Raw genomic sequence first — 17,838 nt, forward strand, 5'->3', positions numbered from 1 at the left:
AGGTAGAAAATATTTAAGGCTTTGCGGGCTCTCTCGTGACTATTCAACTCATTCATCATAGCACAAAAGCAGCCACAGACAATATGTAAATGAACGAGATGGCTGTTTCAATAAAAGGCTATGGATACTGAAATTTGAATTTCATAACATTTTCACACACCATGAAATATTATTGATTTTTTCCAACCAATATGTAAAAACCATTATTAGCTCACAGGCTGTAAAGTGAGATAGGCAGCGGACTGGATTTGGCCTGTGGACTGCATTTTCTGACCCCTGCTCCTTGCATCTGTGACCATGGGGTGCAGAGGTACCCCCAGGGGCACAGCTCTGTAAATTAACAGTCCTGATGACAGGAAAGGGACGCTGAGGTCAAAGTGGTCCTTAGATCACAGGTGCCAAAGAGGAAGGAGCAGCAGCTGATAGCATGTTAATTATAAAGTTTCATTTCCTGTGATTAGGGAGACTCACCTTAACCTTGCTGACTTTATATTTCAGTAGAAATGTAGGCTGTTTCCCTCCCAAAAAGTAAAATTATTCCAATTGTAAAAATGAGTTCAGCTCATGTGCTCTTTTAAGACAAAGGCATCATAACCTGATACAATGTTTCCAAACCGCTTACCAAAGTTAGCAATTTTATACTCCAATAATGTGTAAGGTAGCTTTTGTGCACTTATTTGCCTTTCTTTTAGCTTAATACCTGGGATAAGATAGAAAATGGATTCTAAGTCAGGATGCCCTGGCCGAGCTATCCATTCAAGTCACCTAGAGGTATTTATTACATTTAGATTTCCATACACCTCAAATATTCTAAATCAGAAGTCATCATGAACCCTTATTTTAAAAAGCTCCTTGATATGGGGCTCACTAGTAGGAATCTAGAGTTTAAAAGCCATTGCCTTTAAAATTTTAAATGGTTATGAGCATTACTTAAAACGACCAATTTAAAGATAATTCAGACATGCTATTTGCTAAAAGGTCTACTGTAAATATACATTGCACTGAGAAAAGAGAAGCTGTCCTTGTCTTCAGATTTGTCTTTAACATAGATGTTAATGTAAGTGAGGAGTACCATTCCAACAGGTGGGCCAGCCACCGTGGTATAACGAAGGAAACTAGCTCCCTCTGGTGTTCGATTTCTGTAATGACTCCTCGAGGGTGTAGAACAAGAAAAGCGGCAAGTTCAGGATTCTTCAACTTGGCTTTTCACGTAAGAAGAATTCTCACATCCAAATCAAAATCACTTCCGTGACTATGAATTTCCTAGAGGGTAAATTGGACACAAAAACTGATATCCCAGACACTTTATCTATAAATGTTTTTTAAATATAGCTCACCAAAGATTATGGAAAGAAAACACAAATTCTGGCCAGGTATTTATTTTATTTATATATCTTTCCAGCAACTCAAGAAAAGAACAAGGATGCTAACTCTCCCAGCAACTTACTCCCCTGGAATTCAAGCAAAGCTTTAAGTACCTTCTCTACACTGATGATTCCCATTCTAAATCCCCGCTTTGCCACTCAGCTCCAGGCTTATATACGCCTGTGCGACAGCCGTGGGTACCAACTTGGCACATCCACGTCCTCATTCCACATGTTCCATTAACACATCCTCAGCAGAAGCCTTGATCCTCCTCCCCAAACCTGCTCCTCCACAAATCCTATTGGCTCTACTTTCTAAAGATATCCAGAACTGGACTCCTTTTGCCAACTCTACCAGCACCCCTGATCCACGCCAGTATCATCTTAGCTGGATTACAGCAACATAACGATCTTCTAGCTGGTTTACCCGCTTCCCCCTCTCATTACACACCCTCCCCACCTCACCCTCGCCTTAATTTCCCATAGAGAAGTCTTCAATAATCCTTTCAAAGCACAAGTCAGACATGATCGCATTTAAAACCTAAAATCCTTAACACTGGGCTCTTCGCGAACTGCCTGATACCATTATTGCCCCTTACGCCAGCTACTCCAGCCGCCTTATTCTTCTTATTATTGTTCCTTGAAAACACAAGCCTCAGGCCTTAGCATCTGTGGTGCCCTTTGCCTGGTACTCCCTTCCCTGAGATGTGTACATGACGTGACCCTTCAATTTGGTCCCCCCTGAAGTCACTCTCCTGAGGAGGCATTCCTGACTCCTCTACCCTAAACAGTGCTTGTTTCTCTTCCTTTACTCTGATCTGAAGTTATAAAAGTATGTGTTTACTCATTTATTATCTGTCTTTTCCACCTGTACATTAGGGTAGCAGTTTTTGGTTCACTGCTATAATCCCAAGGCTTGGAGCAGGGCCTGACACACAGTAGGTGGCGCTCCAAAAATATTGTTGTATAAATGAATGATTGAGTTATTTTACATAGACTTTTTTTTTAATTACACAAGAGAAAAAAATGATATCTATTTACTATCACAGCTCAAGAGAATCTGGTGCTGCAACGAAGCAGCAGGACAGACAGAGGACAATGAAAGCCCTGTGATCGAAACCAGTAGGCCCAGCATCTGAGTGGGTCTCCAATGCAATGTTGTACACAGGCAGGTCAGCTGTAAGGAAGAAAACATGGACCCCTCAGCAGAGACTAAACAAACAGTGGGAAGAAATTACCGTGAGGGTGGGTATGCCAATAGAGGGCTGGGAGTTGTAACCTACTGCTGGAGCAGATTTTGTTTTAACTTAACCTGTTTTGCAGTAGACATTTTTTTCATGATGCTTTTTTCACTGCCTCAACTGGCAGCAAGCTCTTTTCTGGATAAGGAATGTCTCTTTTTTTGGTCCTAAGGCAAAGTACACAGACTGTGATTTCTCTGATTTTGAGCAACCTCAGATGGCCCCACTTGAATACAAAAGAAGTTGAAAGAAATATATAATAATTGGAATAATTATGGGAATATTTAATAATAATATTAATATTAATTTAAATTATTAATATTAATAAACATTAAAATGGAATAGTTTCCCTTTTGGGGAGGGAAACAGCCTACATTTATACTGAAATATTATTGTCTGCCATATAATATATAATATATAAGAAATAATCTTATAACCCCTTCTCTAAACAATCTGAGAAAAATTGGTTACGTTTCTGGCCTGCAGTACTTGACTTCTTAGGCGATCACGCAGCACAGTGAAAACAAAGCACGACTCAAATTAGCAAGACTTGGGATGGGGGCCCACTTTTGCCTTTAGTTTACTCACAAGATTACTTAGCTACTGCAGGCTTGTTTCTGCATCTCTGAAATGGGCTAAGCAACATCCACATTATTAACACTATTACAATTCTGCTTTCCAAAAATAAAAACACATTCATAGGAGATACCAGGCCCTCGGCAATGGGAGGGGAAGGTAAAACAGCAATCTGCCACAGAAAACAAGAGCAAGATCCCAAACCCCCGATTCCGAATCCAGAGGGCCTTACAGCGTCCCATCCTTCCAGTCTGGATGTCAGCACTCACTGTACCCCTAGAGAAGCGCACGACCCTTTCCTTAAAAATATCTTTCTCTCCTCTTAACTCAGTTGCATGGGTGCGTTCCCATGTCTTCTAGAAACTGGCTCTAACCTAGAGCTGCGCTGTCCAATAGGGTAGGCATGAGCCACGTGGAGCGCTGAGCGCCTGAAATGCGGCCAGTGGGTACTGAGATGCGCCGTCAGTGTAAAATACACACTGGAATTTGGAGACTTGGTACAAAAAAAGTATGTAAAATATCTCAATAACATTTATATTGATCACATGTTGAAATGATAACATTTTGGATGTACTGGATTAAATAAAACATGATTCAAATTAATGTCACCTGCTTGTTTTTGCACTTGCCGATGTGCCTACTGGAAAAATTCAAATTACATATGTGGCTCGTATTACATTTCTATTGGAGGGGGCGGCTCTAGATTATCTATCAGAACGGAGGAAGTGACTAAGATTCAAACTCGAAAAGAAAGCACTTATTACATGCTCCGCTCGAGGGCTGGTTCCACTCGCCGCTCCGCTGCACCGCCATGCTGGTTTCCGCGGCCCTGCCTCGGCGCCCACGTGAGCGCAGCCGCGTGGGCGCGGCCGGGTGCTCCCTCGCGGTCCTGCGGTCCCCAGGCCCGGGGGGCGGGGGGCGAGCTGGCGACCCGCGCTTTGGGCGCGCGGGGGAAGTCCCGGGCGGAAGCAGGTGACCCGCGGGGCCCCGGCTCGCAGCTGCTGGGTCGCGGCGTCCGCCCCGCCCGGCGCAGCCGGGGACAGCGACGCCGCTTCCTGCGGGGGCAGGGCCGCCGGCGCTGCGGCAGCCGCCTGCCTGGGCTGCAGCCTGCTTGCTCCCGAGAGGAGCAGCCCGGCCGCCCGGCCCTAGAGGCTTCGAAATGTCTAAGTATTCCTATCAGGGGGATTTGTGCTTCGGAGAGCGAGCTGGACAAGAAGCCGCGGATGATCCTAGCCAGCTGTTTCTGCTTCACCCGCCCCATCGAAAGTCTTTGCAGACTGAAACGTTAACACTTAATCCTTCCCTTGGCCGGAGAGATGCTGTGCAATTCCGCAGGCGCCAGCGTGAACAGCTTTACAAATTCACTTATTTCTAGAATAGTGTTCAGGCAGGAAGACTATTCTCTTTATTCTTAAATGCCTTGTTCGTTCATTCAGCATTTGCAGAGCAAGACCTGCATGCATTTCTGTTTGTTACTGAGTGAAAATCATAAACTTTAAAACTACAAAGATTTACCTATAGTACATAAAATTTAGTGCAGTAAACGAATTATATTTTTAAATTTAGCCCTAAGAAATTGTCCAGAAGTAAACAACAATGCAATCCATAGTTAGACACAACACTTAAGTGATGATTACTGAGGAAAGGCCATGACAGAAACCTAAGTGTCCAACTTTTAACAAGAGGGAATGATGGTTCTTTAATAGATCTTTTTCCTGGTCTCACAGTGGAGAAGGTACAAATGGACTTTACATCTTGTCAGAATAACTATAATCCCCAATTTACACACCTCGCCATATCTGAGTTCTTTTAGGTTTGTAACTAACACTGACCTACCGGACTAAAGCTGCACTTACCTTGTAGGAAAACGAAAGAAACTGAAGAGAACGGACTACAATTCAAAACACATTGTTTAAGGAGGAAATGAAACCCGTAACGGAATCCATAAGGCCCATGCTCCGTTGGGCTCTCTTTTCAGTGTTAGAATGACTAGGTGTTAGCTCTCCAATTAGTTTTAGTGACAAACCACTATTTTCTAAAGAACTTACAGAGGTTTAATCAAGTAGGAGAGTGAATGTAAGGGAAACCATTGGTTCAGTTATAAAATGTGCTTTAAATCATACTGCATCAATAACAGTGAAAGAATTTAGGTTTCAAAGTTCAAAAGAACACTACCTTTAAGCTTCACCCTCAAGTTTTAGATGGGAAGGTGGGAAATGCGACGCTCGCTGGCATTCGGTCAAACGACCTGCTCTAATTTCTAGATTTCTGGGATACATGGATCTATCTGGCAGGGGCAGTTTCAATCTCAGACTGAGATTTTCAACCTGCTCCTCGCCATGCAAATCCAGCTGACGTTAACAGCCTGACAGGCGATCATGGGCATTCCTGGTACCTGGACAGATAACCCTACCACACTCTCTCCCACTCAAGTAAACACTTAATGCCAAGAAGTGAGAAAGACATTATTGCAGGAATGAACCTAAGCCCTGCTCACTCTGTGCCACACTGTGCAACACTCACAAACCCAAGGACCACTATAACAAATTATTTGCAAGCCCCCTCACAATGTGTATGTCTGTTAAAGCTGAGACTTGCAACGTACTCCCACCACCAAAGTGGTGGTGCAGTACAAATACCACTGTTCTTTTCACTGGTAAGTATTCTTGAGAGGAGGTCACATTTTAAGCTGCTAAAAATCAAACCGAGCTGTGGCTTCTTTCCACGATATGAAAGGCTTAAGGTAAGGCGGCCCAGAGGGTGTGGAAGGGATGTGAATGGAGAAAGGGACTTGGGTTTACCAGAGGGGAGAAGCACTTCTTTCTGAAAACTGAACCAGAAATCACCTCCCGGAAATTATGTTCCTTGGAGACCCTCTCCTGGGGCATTTCCAGCTCTTTTTACAGTATTTATGACACAGTGCAGGATCAGTAAACAGTTTATTCCAGTGAAGGACTCCACCCAAATGAAAGCACGATGTGCAAGGACTGATTTTAATTACTCCTATTTGAAGGTTCTTCTTTTCGGAGAACAGCAAGGCATTTTATTATCCACTCTTTCCATTCCTTAAAGGCTTCCACAGGTTTTGGCAAATTCACATCATCCTCACGACTATGTTTCGGAGTGACTCGGGGTGTGTCAGCAGACGCACCATCAATCCACCGCACCAGGGCCTTGAAAAACAGAAAACAGATGCATCTTTGACCAAATCACATCAAAACAGTTTTAGGCAAGAGGAAAGCATTGTCTCTAAATCAGGTTATCTAAATCAGTGACTTAGGTTCCCCCAGGAAAATGTTCCATTTGATAAAGATGGCTATGAATATGAAGCACCTGTGATGACATACTAAGTGGAAGAGCATATGCCCAAAAAACGCAAACTTTGATTACAAATTACAGTCACAAGTGTGCATAGGAGAAAAGATGAAAAAGAACACTAATCCTCACATGTCTTTTTGGGTGGGAGGATAATTATTTTATTTTCTCAACTTGCTAAAGGTTCCACAAGGTATTATACGGTGCTTCTGATTTGATGAGACTGTGTACACATGTTAGTGTACACACGGGTACAGGTAGACCTCTGTGTGTGAAGACACGTGTGGACATGTATCGCAGTCACATGAATGAGTGGCCATACCAGGGAGGAGTTACATGATGCATACTGTGGGCATGTGAAGACACACACATTCACATACATACTGAGATTAGGTACTTTCCCTCTTTCTTCTTAAAGAAAATCATCCTTTTCTCCTAAGGAATATCATACCTCTGTCCCATATTTGGAAAGATAAATCACCTCCTCCTATTTATATAATTCTAAAAAATGAATTTTCGCACACATATCAATATTCTGTTCTGCAAAGTCAAGTTCTCTTGCCCTAAATGAATGAGAAATACAGAAACCTCTCCCACCATTTCTCATTGAACTATAAGTTATGGCACTCAGAGGCAAGTCAAAGTTTTTAAGAAAGATATTTCTTTGCATGTTTTTTTTTTAAACCACAGCTTCCTGCTTACCTTTGCACAAATTTCCTCTGATAAATTATAGCTCCAGAGAAGGGCCTAATAGAAAATGGTAGTTTGCTACTTATATACCCACTTCTCCCTTTTTCACTCCCTCCACTCACTTTGTATCTTTCTACAATGTTGAAGCCAATAGCACACTGCAACTTGCGTAAACAGATGGGGCAAAGGTTCAGGGGGCGCCGGTCAGCTTCTTCCAGGTGATTGGAGCCTTGCATTAGGCAGGCAAGCCACTGGCAGTGTCGAAGTCCAAATATGTGTCCAATCTCATGGGTTAAAGTCTGCAAGACATTCACATTGAGGCCTTGTAGCACCACCACACTATTGAGTTACACATCCCTTCTTTTTCTTGCTTTTCCAAGAAACAAATTTACAGGAATCAACTCCCTTACCATCATGACCAAAACTTCAATCTGCCCAAAGACTTAATCCCTTATTTCTCTAAATGTCTTACTGCCTTCCTCATTATACTTAATTACTTCCCTGGACTAGGGTTTCTCAAACTCTATACTACCAATACATTGGGTGGGCTCATCCTTTATGGGGCAGGCTGTCCTGCGCAGTAGGATCCTGAGCAGCATCACTGGCCTCTACCCACGAGATGCCAGTAGCATCCCCTCCCCAGTTGTTACAACCAGAAATGTCTCTAGACATTGCCAAATGTTCCCTAGGTGGTAAAACTGCCCCTGGTTAAGAGCCACTATTCCAGACCAGGGGGGTGTTTGTGACAATACAGATTCTGAGACCCTTTCTCCAGTGGTGCTGAGTCACCAGCTATGGGAGGAGAGGGGCCTGACCTGCATGTTAACAAGCACATCAGGTGAAGCTGATGCAGGGAACATACTTTGAAATGATGATCTATGAGTAGTTCTCAACCCCAACCAACAGTACTGGTAAAAGCAGAAAAATCTATGCCTCTGGCTATGGAGAAAGGGGAAAATGAAGAGGCAGGCTTTCCAAAGAACAGGGACGGCGAGATATCAGGAACCGTCGGAGAACTAACTGTAGTAGAAGGTAGCCTGGAGCCCGAGGAAGGCCCAGTCTCCTTGAGAGGCCAGAGAGCAGAGCTCCCCCAGCCCCAGAAGGGCAGCCTTACCTGACGACCACAGCAGCTTGAAAGAGCAGGTTACCTACTCACGTCAGAATTCTGGAATTAACCTAATGGTCAGGATGTGGGTACAGCCAAGGCTGCGTGTAACTAATAGGACAAAAAGCTGGCATAGATACTGTAAACTTCAATATTAAGGTATCCACTTAAATTGTTTTATTGATCATTTCATTCAAGCAATATTCACCAAAAGTACACAAATGATACAAGCTCATTTATAACATTACCTTAAGGATTTTTGATACACAATTTAGGGAATTAAGATCTCTTAAAAAAAAAAAAAAAAAAACTCCTGTGGATTTTTTTAAAGAACTCACCTTACAGGACCGAAGCAGCAAAACGCTAGTCACTTCGGGAATGTAATAGTTATCAAAAACGGAATAGTCACTGGAAGAGACTTTCTGTGGCTTCTTCACTCGGCCTTCGTAGCGTGAGCTATAGAAATCACTGCCGTACCTGGCGAAGCTGAATATCCCCACACCTACAAGGAGAGGACAAACAAAAAGAGAATGAGGCTGAGATTCCTGAAGGAAAGACCAGAAAAGAGAGCCTGCTGGGGCATCTGGTCAGTGAGGTCTGTCCCACTGTGTGCGTCAGCTCGGCCGAGACCCAGGGGGGGTCCTGCCCCAGATCCCCTAGCAGAATCTTCTTCTGCTGTCCAGTTCCCCCTGCCCTGTAAAACTCTACGGTCTTGAAGTCAAATTCTTAAGAAATTGGAAGTTCCAGAGAGTTCTGTTTCCCACAAAAGAAGTCTTTTTCTCATAGACCAAATCAAGTACTCCAAAAGGAGCAATGAAAACTGATCACATGAACAACACCCACTCATTTTAAGAACACAGTAAACAGATCTCTCTATCTTGTGTCAGTGAGGGTTCCTGTGCTTCCCTCCTGCCATGCCACTGAGGAAAACTGCCCTGCCACTGCCCCCAGGCCTTGGCGACCATGTTTTGGACCATGCTTTAGGACAGACGAACCTCTTCCCCTCCTCCTTCTCAAGCACAGCACAATTTTATCATGTGGCTGGTGTCGGGTGACCAGAATAAACACCCTTGGAACTGACTTCCTGTGTTACACGTCTTAACCATCTTTGCATACATGGAGAGCAGAGTTTAATGTGCAACTCATTCAAAAAGGGATTGCTTTATAATTCGATTTGTTTACATTATCACTTTTATCTATGCCTCTCTTTCAGTTGTTATTTTAAAGTAATAAGCAATTTTTTGGTAAGAAAATGAATTCCTAGTAAATTTGTCCAATCCAACTTGATTCAAAAAGAATCTCCACACCCCACCCTTGGAAAGTGTCTGCTGGTACTTGAAATTTAGGGAAAGAGAGCATTTGGGAAGTTAAAGGAAAACTAAATCTACTCATGTGTCATAAGTGATCTCCTCTGGCCAAACAAGTGTGAGCATATTTAACTGCAATTCCTTTAGCAACAACACTTTTCTCTTCTAATAATCCTACAAATAGAAGACTGTTTTCTTTACTAACTAAATATTTCTCAATTTTAAAATACCAGTCTTTGTAAACTTCGTGAAAATAAAGTCACTTGTAGTAAGATATTGTCTCAATGCGTGACAGATCAATCCTGCTATCTTACCATATCTTCTCTTACATCATGCAATATTTAAGAAACTTACTGAAAAAAAAAAGGATAAACATTTTGAAGCCTTTTGGGGAATACTTCCTGACCTCCTCAAATGCACAAGCTACATTAGCTAGCAATATCTAGATAAATAGTTTAAAAGTTTTTTTAATGTTTCCATCTCTATCAGGTCAGTAATAAGACTGGAGGTAAGACTTTAGGTCATACATCATTTTTCTGAAAGTTAGATCATACAAAAATTAGGAAGACAGTAGTCTCCAAGAGTGTGTTGATAGGGTCAAGGGGTGGGAGGCTGTAAGAATGTAAATGAAGAATTGAGGACAATGGGGTAGGTGGGAAGAAGAGGCTCTACAGAGCCCTGGGCCCCTACTCTGATGAATGGGTAAGAGGGAGACACCAGGTAAGAGAGGGAGAGCCCCATGGCCAAGTGGTTAAGTTTGCGCGCTCTGCTTCTGTGGCCCAGTGTTTCACCAGTTCGGATCTGGGCGCAGACACGGCACCGCTCATCAGGCCATGCTGAGGCAGTGTCCCACATAGCACAGCCAGAGGGACCTACAATTAGAATATATGTACCAAGGGGCTTTGGGGAGAAGAAGAAAAGAAAAAAGATTAGCAATAGATCTTAGCTCAGGTGACAATCTTTAAAAAAAGAGAGAGAGAGGGAGATATCTCAAAGAAAGAAACACTTGTCAGAGAGAGCTCCCCACCCTCAACAAACCCTCAAGTAACGTAACATCAGACAGGCCATACTCGGCGCTCAGGAAGTGCAGTCAGTACGGCCCCAGGTCCTTACTCCCATCCCCAGAATGCTAATGGACAACCACTCCCCTTAGTTCATTGGACGTCTCCCCTTCAAACCGATCTTAGATGCTGAGGGATGAGGGTAGAGAAGTAAGAGCAAAAATGGAGGGGTGGGGAGGAGTAGGGAAAAGACAAAAAGGAAAAGAAAGAGGCAAAAATATGATTTGCTTCTGGATCCTTTCCCACCCCCAGTATTACCATGCAGGATTCCTAATGAGTCAAAGTTTATTATATCCCAAGTCAAAGAGTGAGGTGGACTTTTTAAATAAAACATCAAAATATCATAAGACACAGGATAAGCGGCAGTTGTTAATAAATCAGTCTATGGCTGCTCCATCTATGCAAGACAACTACGAAGAGAGTTGAAAAACAACTGGCAAGATTTTCACGTACATTAATGATAGTTCAAATATCCTTAATTTATTTAATTCACTTTACTACTGAATGACTCACATTTACCATCTGTTGTCCTGAATGCCTATACATGTGCCAGGCATATATGCACACTTTTCCTGTATCACTACTTTTATGTAAATTACCTCAAAATGACTTCATGAAATAGGTATTATTAGCTTCAAGGTCATGTAGGCAGGGAATGGTCGACCTGGGGAGGAACTCAGATCATCGGAATCTATCAACAGCACCCTTCCCACTACAGCATGATGCCACCCCAGAAACATTACACAGTTTTAAGTATCAAAATTATAATTGGTTGGAATTTTTTCCCTCTTTCAACATCTTCAAATATTCTCAAGTTCAGGAAGTTTCTACCAACAATGTCAAAAAGGAATACCATCTGTCAAAGAGGCCTGTCCAAAGACAAAATTCCAGGAGTCTCTTGGGTAAAGATCAATCATCGTCACTCCCACAATACAAAAGGCATCTCCAGGTTTCTTCTTTTTTAAGAACTTCAGAATGTGTCCTATTTAAAAAAGAAATATATGTGTGAGATATATATCTCCTTTACCCAATTCAAACTGTAAAGCTGTTTAACTCACCTGCATGAATCTGTAGGTTTTGTGTGCTATCATTGACTCTAAAGGAACATCTCGTTGCAGAGACAGGAACCGGTGCTAGGAGTTTTACTGTCAAGCCATAGAAAAACGCTTCACAGTAGCCCTGGAGCCATTTAATATATTCTTCACTGATAGCTCTGGTGTTTCCTAGAGATCCTATAATATGGAGAAAAATTTAAAGACAGACTTTAAGATGATTATCATAGTCACTCTTTACCTCATTCGCTAACTAGAAATTTGGAACTGGAAACAAATCAACTCTCAATTTTCAACACACCTTTATCATTCACTGACATGAAAATGAATCACAAACAACTGTTCTCTTTTAAGGCAGTTTGGCTACAAAACTTCCACCACTGGAAATGAATGTTAAAAATGATCACCAAAACTGCCCACTTGAATGAGATCGACAGCTCAAACCATCACTGGCAATGGCGCCATTGCAAAACCAAACCAAATCCAGCATATTACCAATATATACCAATGCACTGGATATAAATGCTGCGTTTCTCTGGAGAGGGTGTCTTTCTGTAAGGATCACTGAAAAACTGTTCAAAGTCTTGGGGATCCTCAGGATGGGAGGTGATCCAATCTGACCGGGAATGCACGGTAATGGGTCCAAAGAGATCACTGTTTGGCTGGAAGGCTTGGTTCATCAAACGCCGTTCCCCAGCATCTAACTTCTCATACTGTGACACGAGCGCCGGGTTCTTTGAGATGAGAGCCGTTTTTAGTGTCTGTTCAGAGTGCCGGACTGTTTGCATCTACCAGAAATACACAAGTAGTCAAAGATAAAATGCATATCCACACTGGTGACTTGAATCTACCTATCCTCCACATACATCTCTCATTTTGCCCTAAAACGGAAGGACTGATTGCTAATGCCTTAGAGTGGCCACACCAGACTACTGTTTGTTTTTCCCATTTCCAATCAATTTCTTGGGGAGAATCCGAAAAAGTGAAAAGACAATCATGAAATTCATTCCTTTGTCTCTTAGGGAATCTGATCCCATCATAAAAACCAGTAGTAATCATAAGAGCATGACCTGATTTCCAGCTTCCTTCTGTCATCTGGGTAATAATTTCAGTATTATGAATAGACTCATTACAGCCACATGAAAAATACTCATTCTTTCCATTGTGACTCAAAGATGTTCAACACCAAACAAAAAGAGAACTAATGTAAGTCCTGCTGTTTCCGTAATTTGACTGCAGGCTGATAATAGATCTCAGCCACTGATGTTTATAAGTCATGTCACCCTGGGGAAGACATCAGGTGACTAATAAAAAGCCAGACTCACAATGACAGGTCTCTTCCATTCACATCATGTTCCTCTGGAGAGCTTCCATCCTTCCCTTTGAATGGATCAACCAGCTGTTCCACCACGAGGCTTTTTGAATGAGAAAAGGAAAAAATTGGACCTCTCCGTCTGGAACCTATCATATTTTCTAATTATCTAGATTTTTCCAGTTTAATGATGGAGAACTGATGGGAAAATTTAAGCTAATGGCTGTTCTGGTTGGACATCTGAATCCTGGGGTTCCAGAGTGTGGAAGAAATTTCAAAACAGCTATCTTTATTGTCAAAGCTCTGCTACGAGCATGGACTCATCCCCACTACTCCACAACAGGGCTGAAATCTGACTTCTACTGGACAAAATATCAAGCAAGATGTGCCCTCCTGCATTCTACCTACCTTTAGGGAGGGAGGCTCCCACTGACGTTTTTACCTTACACGGACGGGCATGTTTGGGTCCGGTCGGGAAAGAGGTGCCGGTTGCCTTCACCCTATTACTAAAAAGGCAGTGTGAGGGGTCAGGAGGCCTCCTCCAGCCTCCCGGGTCTACTCTGGGTGGAGCCGCGGGAGGAAGACTAGGGTCACTCCAGTGGGTTGAAGGCCTGCAATGCTGTCAGCGCTAAAACCAGCACATCATCCGCAAATCGGAACAGGTTGGTCACCCTAGCTGGTTGCCTACAGCAACTCGCACCTTGGGCTCGGCCCGGTGCAAACGAGACCGGACCCCCGGTTGGGGATGGAGCGGGGATTTCCCCCCACCCCCGGGGACTCTTGCGTCCTCTCTCCTCCCCCAGGAGCCTCCAGAAAGGCCAGGCCTCGCTCCTCGGAGACACCCCCGCCCCCGCTAGCCTCCCTGCTTCCGCTGCGGCGGCCCCTCTCACATCCTCATCCCTCCCCACCGACCGCGACCGTCCCCAACCTCTACAACCGGGATACCCTGCCCCACGCCGACAGCGCCACCTCACTACCCTCACCCTGCTGGGCCTCTGCACCGTCCGCCCGCCTCCCGCGGCGGCTCCTGCGCGCGTGCGCATCGCACCCTGCGCCGTGCCACGCCCCCTCGCGGAACGCCACGCCCCATAGCCCCACGCACCTCTCCGTCGCGCCACGCCCCTCTGCGTCCGCCACGCCCCGCCACGCCCCCGCGCCGCCCGCCACGCCCCGCAGGGCGCTGGTTTCTCGCAGGCACGGCAGACACGTCGTAGTAGGGGCCGCGACCCGGCGGCCGCAGCCGTCGCGTTTCTTCCAGCTGGCCTCGCGGGGCCGCCCTCGGGCGGAGCTGCGTCACGGAGCCTTTGGGGCGAGGCGTCCCCTCGTCGGTTCCCCCGCTGGCGTCGCCGGGTTTGCATGTTTGTAAATGTGCTCGCGGGCCGTGGGTTTGAGACGCGCCTTCGGCGTGACTGATGTAACCAGCCGGGGCCAAAATAAGTCAGCGGCGGCCGCGGGTGACGCACACCCTCGCGCTGCCCGGGCGGCACCCGCTGTACTTTCCCCTCGGTGTTTGGTCGCAGCGGGTGCAGCGGCTGCGCGCAGGTGGAGCGCGCGGAGAGGCGGGCGCCCGGAGGCGGTGTCCGGGCCGAGAGATGCCGGCGGGCCTTCTCGTCGCCCAGGGATGCGTCTCTGTCCCTTAGGGTCTCACTGGTACCGAAAGGCCAAAATGCTTGTGCCAAATGGAGGCTGTGGAGTAGAACACAGCTGGACGGGCTTTGGGACTGAACTGGCCCTGTGGCCTTGGGTAGGCTGTTTAACCTCTCTGGACTTCGCGCTTCTCATGCGGGAGAGAGCTGACCCCTAAAGCCCCCTTCAGCCCTGGGAAGTTGAGTGTATCGAAGCTGAAGATCCCCTGACCCTCATGCATCCCAGTGCCCAGAAGACGCTAGGACATGGTCGATGGTCAGGCTGGTTAATGCCAAGGACAAATTGCGACCTGATCAGCGTCCCCTCTCCCTTCGAGCGTATGGGCGTCCAGCTGGCCTCCAAACAGCCCACCTGCTCCTCATACCCTCCTTGCCATCCAACTCAGTTCATCCTTCCCCAGCTTCGTCCCACCCTCTCCACCTCGTTGGTCCTAGCAGCTTCCTGCAAAGGAAGCCCTAGCCCATTTTAAACCTGTTTCGTTAAACCTCCACCTCTTTTCATGGGTTCTCTTCCAAGACCCCACCTTAAGGGACACCCAACTTTCCCCCTGGACATCACTTCTCTCCCAACCTTCGCTCAAAAATACTCCTAAGCACCGGTTTTCATTTCCAAGCCATTATCCTACCACTACAAAGCCACCTCTCTTCTTTTAAGTTCAGGCCATTTTACCATACTCCAGTTTTTCTTCGTCCTAATTCTCCCTTCTCCCCACTCGTCTTCCCCCAAACACAGTTTCTCCATGACTTGTCTAATTGTTGTTTTCCACCCTTAACCCCTTGTTGACTCTCCTTAGGGGATCTTACTTCATAAATGTTTGATCTTTTCAACTCCAATGCACACCTCAACCACTAACCTGGCATTCCACTAGAGATCCATTTAGATTAACAATCACTCATTTGTTCGCCCCCGTGGATCTTAAAATCTCAAAATTCATTCTTTGACCGCAGTGCCAATATCCGCCCTTACCTGAACCCATCCTTCAATAAAGTGCGTTCATACCATGCTTGAGAAGTAGCGGGGTTTCTTGCATGTTGTGCCTTCTGAGTAAATACCTATATCTGGACATTCCAAGAGTCAGTGTAGCTTAGAGGCCAAGATCATGGTCTGCGTGTGAACCCTACCCCACTTGTAAGCATGTGACCTGTGTCAGCTGTGTAACCTCTTATGCATCTCTTCCCTGTTTGTAGAACAGAGATAATAATAGCCCAGACCTTACAGAGTTTTAGGGATCAAATGAATTACTTTGATGCTTTGCGTTTTGATTGACTGGCCTTCTGACATCCCAAGAGGCTTCTTTAGCTGTTTCTCCTTTTCTGTTAAACTCTCCCTAACTCCACCCCCCTCAAGACAAAACTCCCTCCTCTGCATGCTCATTGCCTGAGCACACTGCTCTCATTGGCCTGATCACAGTGATTGTCACTTATTTCTTAAATGTCTCCCTTTCTAAACTGTGAGATGCTTGAAGGTAAACACTATCATTCAAGGTGTCTGGAACATAAAAGGTATTCATTAGGTTTTCATTCAGTTATTTGTATTCATTAACAAGAATTTTTGATTTTGCATTTAAATTGTTTAAATTTATTTTCTCGATAAAAAACTTTGTGATTGCCCCCAAATCTTAGGACACCATGTTTCTGCACAAAGTATTTAATATATATATATATATTTTTTAAAACCTAGTACCTTGTGTTTTTATGTTTGTTTTTTAGAATAAAAAGATATTTTCTGTTGCCAATCATGCCAGAATAATAGGTGGTTTGGAGAAAAAGTACATATAGTCAGGGGATCCAGTAAGGACTGACAACGCTAAATGTAGGGTAGGATTCTAAGATTTTTTTGCCTTTTAATAGTATGCAGGTGCAGAAGGAACCATAGGATATCTATATTTCTAAGAGAACTACAGGTTCTGGTTTTTATATATGAGTGTATATATGAGTGACAGTCATCCAAGGTTAAAAAAGAAAATTTGTAACAAAACTAGAAGGTTACAGAAAGTGGGAAAGAAATGCAACATATATGGCAGATGAAGGATTTTTAGATGGCCTTTACAGATCTTTAGGGAAGAGATGAAAACTGTGACATAACAATGAGCAAAGAACATAAGCAGACTGTCCCAATGATCCATTAACATAAAAGTTCAACTTTACTAATAATTAAAATAAAGTGAAACCACTCAAATACTTTTTTCTTACGTATCAAATTGACAAAACAGTTTATTTTGAAATAAGGTCAAGCTTACAGAAAAGTGGCAAGAATAGTATAAATAATCTCTATATAATCTCCACCAGGCTCCCCAATTGTTAACATTTCACCTCATTTGCTTTCACTCTGTTTCTCTCTCTATATATATATAACTTCCCCTCCAGCCATTTGAGAATAAGTTGCAGACATGATGCCTCTTTACTCCTAATTAGTGTATATTTTCTAAAACCAAGGACATTTTCATAAATAACCACAGTATGGTTAAAACATATCAGTATGAACTCATGTTGTGGTTGTACCACTTCAAACTTCCCCCAGTCCACCTCCCCTACAGTCTCTGAATTTTACTCACCCTGACATTTCGCTAATTAGAGATTTATTTAGATTAACAACCAATCTATCATTCTTTTCCTAGTTCTTTCATTTTACTTAAAAATTACTAAATATATGAAAATATTCCAAGTCCATGTTTTTTGGGTTTTTTTTTTGAGGAAGATCAGCCCTGAGCTAACATCTGCTGCCAATCCTCCTCTTTTTGCTGAGGAAGACTGGCCCTGAGCTAACATCCATGCCCATTTTCCTCTACTTTATATGTGGGATGCCTGCCACAGCATGGCTTGTCATGCGGCGCCATGTTCGCACCCGGGATCCAAACCAGTGAACCCCGGGCTGCTGAAGCGGAACGTGTGCACTTAACTGCTGCACCACCAGGCAGGCCCCTCCAAGTTCATGTTTTTAAAAGCAAAGTAAGGGCCTAGCCCCATGGCTGAATGGTTTGGCATGCTCCGCTTCGGCTGGCCGGGTTTGGGGGTTCAGATCCTGGGCGCAGACCTACTCCACTTGTCAGCCATGCTATGGAGGCATCCCACGTACAAAAGTAGAGGAAGGTTAGCACGGACGTTAGCTCAGGGCAAATCTTCCTCAGCAAAAAAAATTAAAATTAAAAAAGTCAGATAATATTAAAAG

General features: G+C 44.2%; 2 protein-coding genes across 12 annotated transcripts in view; both read right to left on the reverse strand.

Annotated features, from left to right (window-relative positions):
• The window catches only part of ARSG (arylsulfatase G), a 116,168-nt gene extending 111,930 nt beyond the window's left edge, over positions 1 to 4,238 (reverse strand). For 2 of the 4 annotated variants that reach the window (XM_070560147.1, XM_070560148.1), the window contains exon 1: positions 3,946 to 4,238. The gene's annotated coding sequence lies outside the window, so the exon portion shown is untranslated. The remainder of the gene's footprint in view (positions 1 to 3,945) is intronic. The other 2 variants (XM_070560153.1, XM_070560150.1) reach the window with 2 other exon arrangements.
• Positions 4,239 to 6,103: 1,865 nt separating this feature from the next.
• AMZ2 (archaelysin family metallopeptidase 2) lies at positions 6,104 to 15,756 on the reverse strand. Of its 8 annotated transcripts, none has more exons than XM_070560165.1 (9): positions 15,637 to 15,756; positions 14,126 to 14,709; positions 13,037 to 13,126; positions 12,217 to 12,499; positions 11,718 to 11,891; positions 11,513 to 11,641; positions 8,630 to 8,793; positions 7,309 to 7,485; positions 6,104 to 6,354 (listed from the first exon to the last, which is right to left on the reverse strand). In XM_070560165.1, exons 4-9 carry the CDS (start codon positions 12,497 to 12,499, stop codon positions 6,175 to 6,177), a joined length of 1,107 nt encoding a protein of 368 aa, XP_070416266.1. In that variant the 5' UTR covers positions 13,037 to 13,126; positions 14,126 to 14,709; positions 15,637 to 15,756; the 3' UTR covers positions 6,104 to 6,174. The 8 variants fall into 8 exon arrangements, with proteins under 8 accessions (XP_070416266.1, XP_008522313.1, XP_008522316.1 ...); XM_008524091.2 differs by lacking the exon at positions 15,637 to 15,756 and adding an exon at positions 13,432 to 13,529 and having other exon boundaries at positions 14,007 to 14,131; XM_008524094.2 differs by lacking the exons at positions 14,126 to 14,709; positions 15,637 to 15,756 and adding exons at positions 13,466 to 13,529; positions 14,007 to 14,085.
• Between the last annotated feature and the right edge of the window lie 2,082 nt (positions 15,757 to 17,838).

This window comes from Equus przewalskii, chromosome 10 (genome assembly GCF_037783145.1).
Source record: "Equus przewalskii isolate Varuska chromosome 10, EquPr2, whole genome shotgun sequence".
Lineage (NCBI taxonomy): Eukaryota > Metazoa > Chordata > Mammalia > Perissodactyla > Equidae > Equus > Equus przewalskii.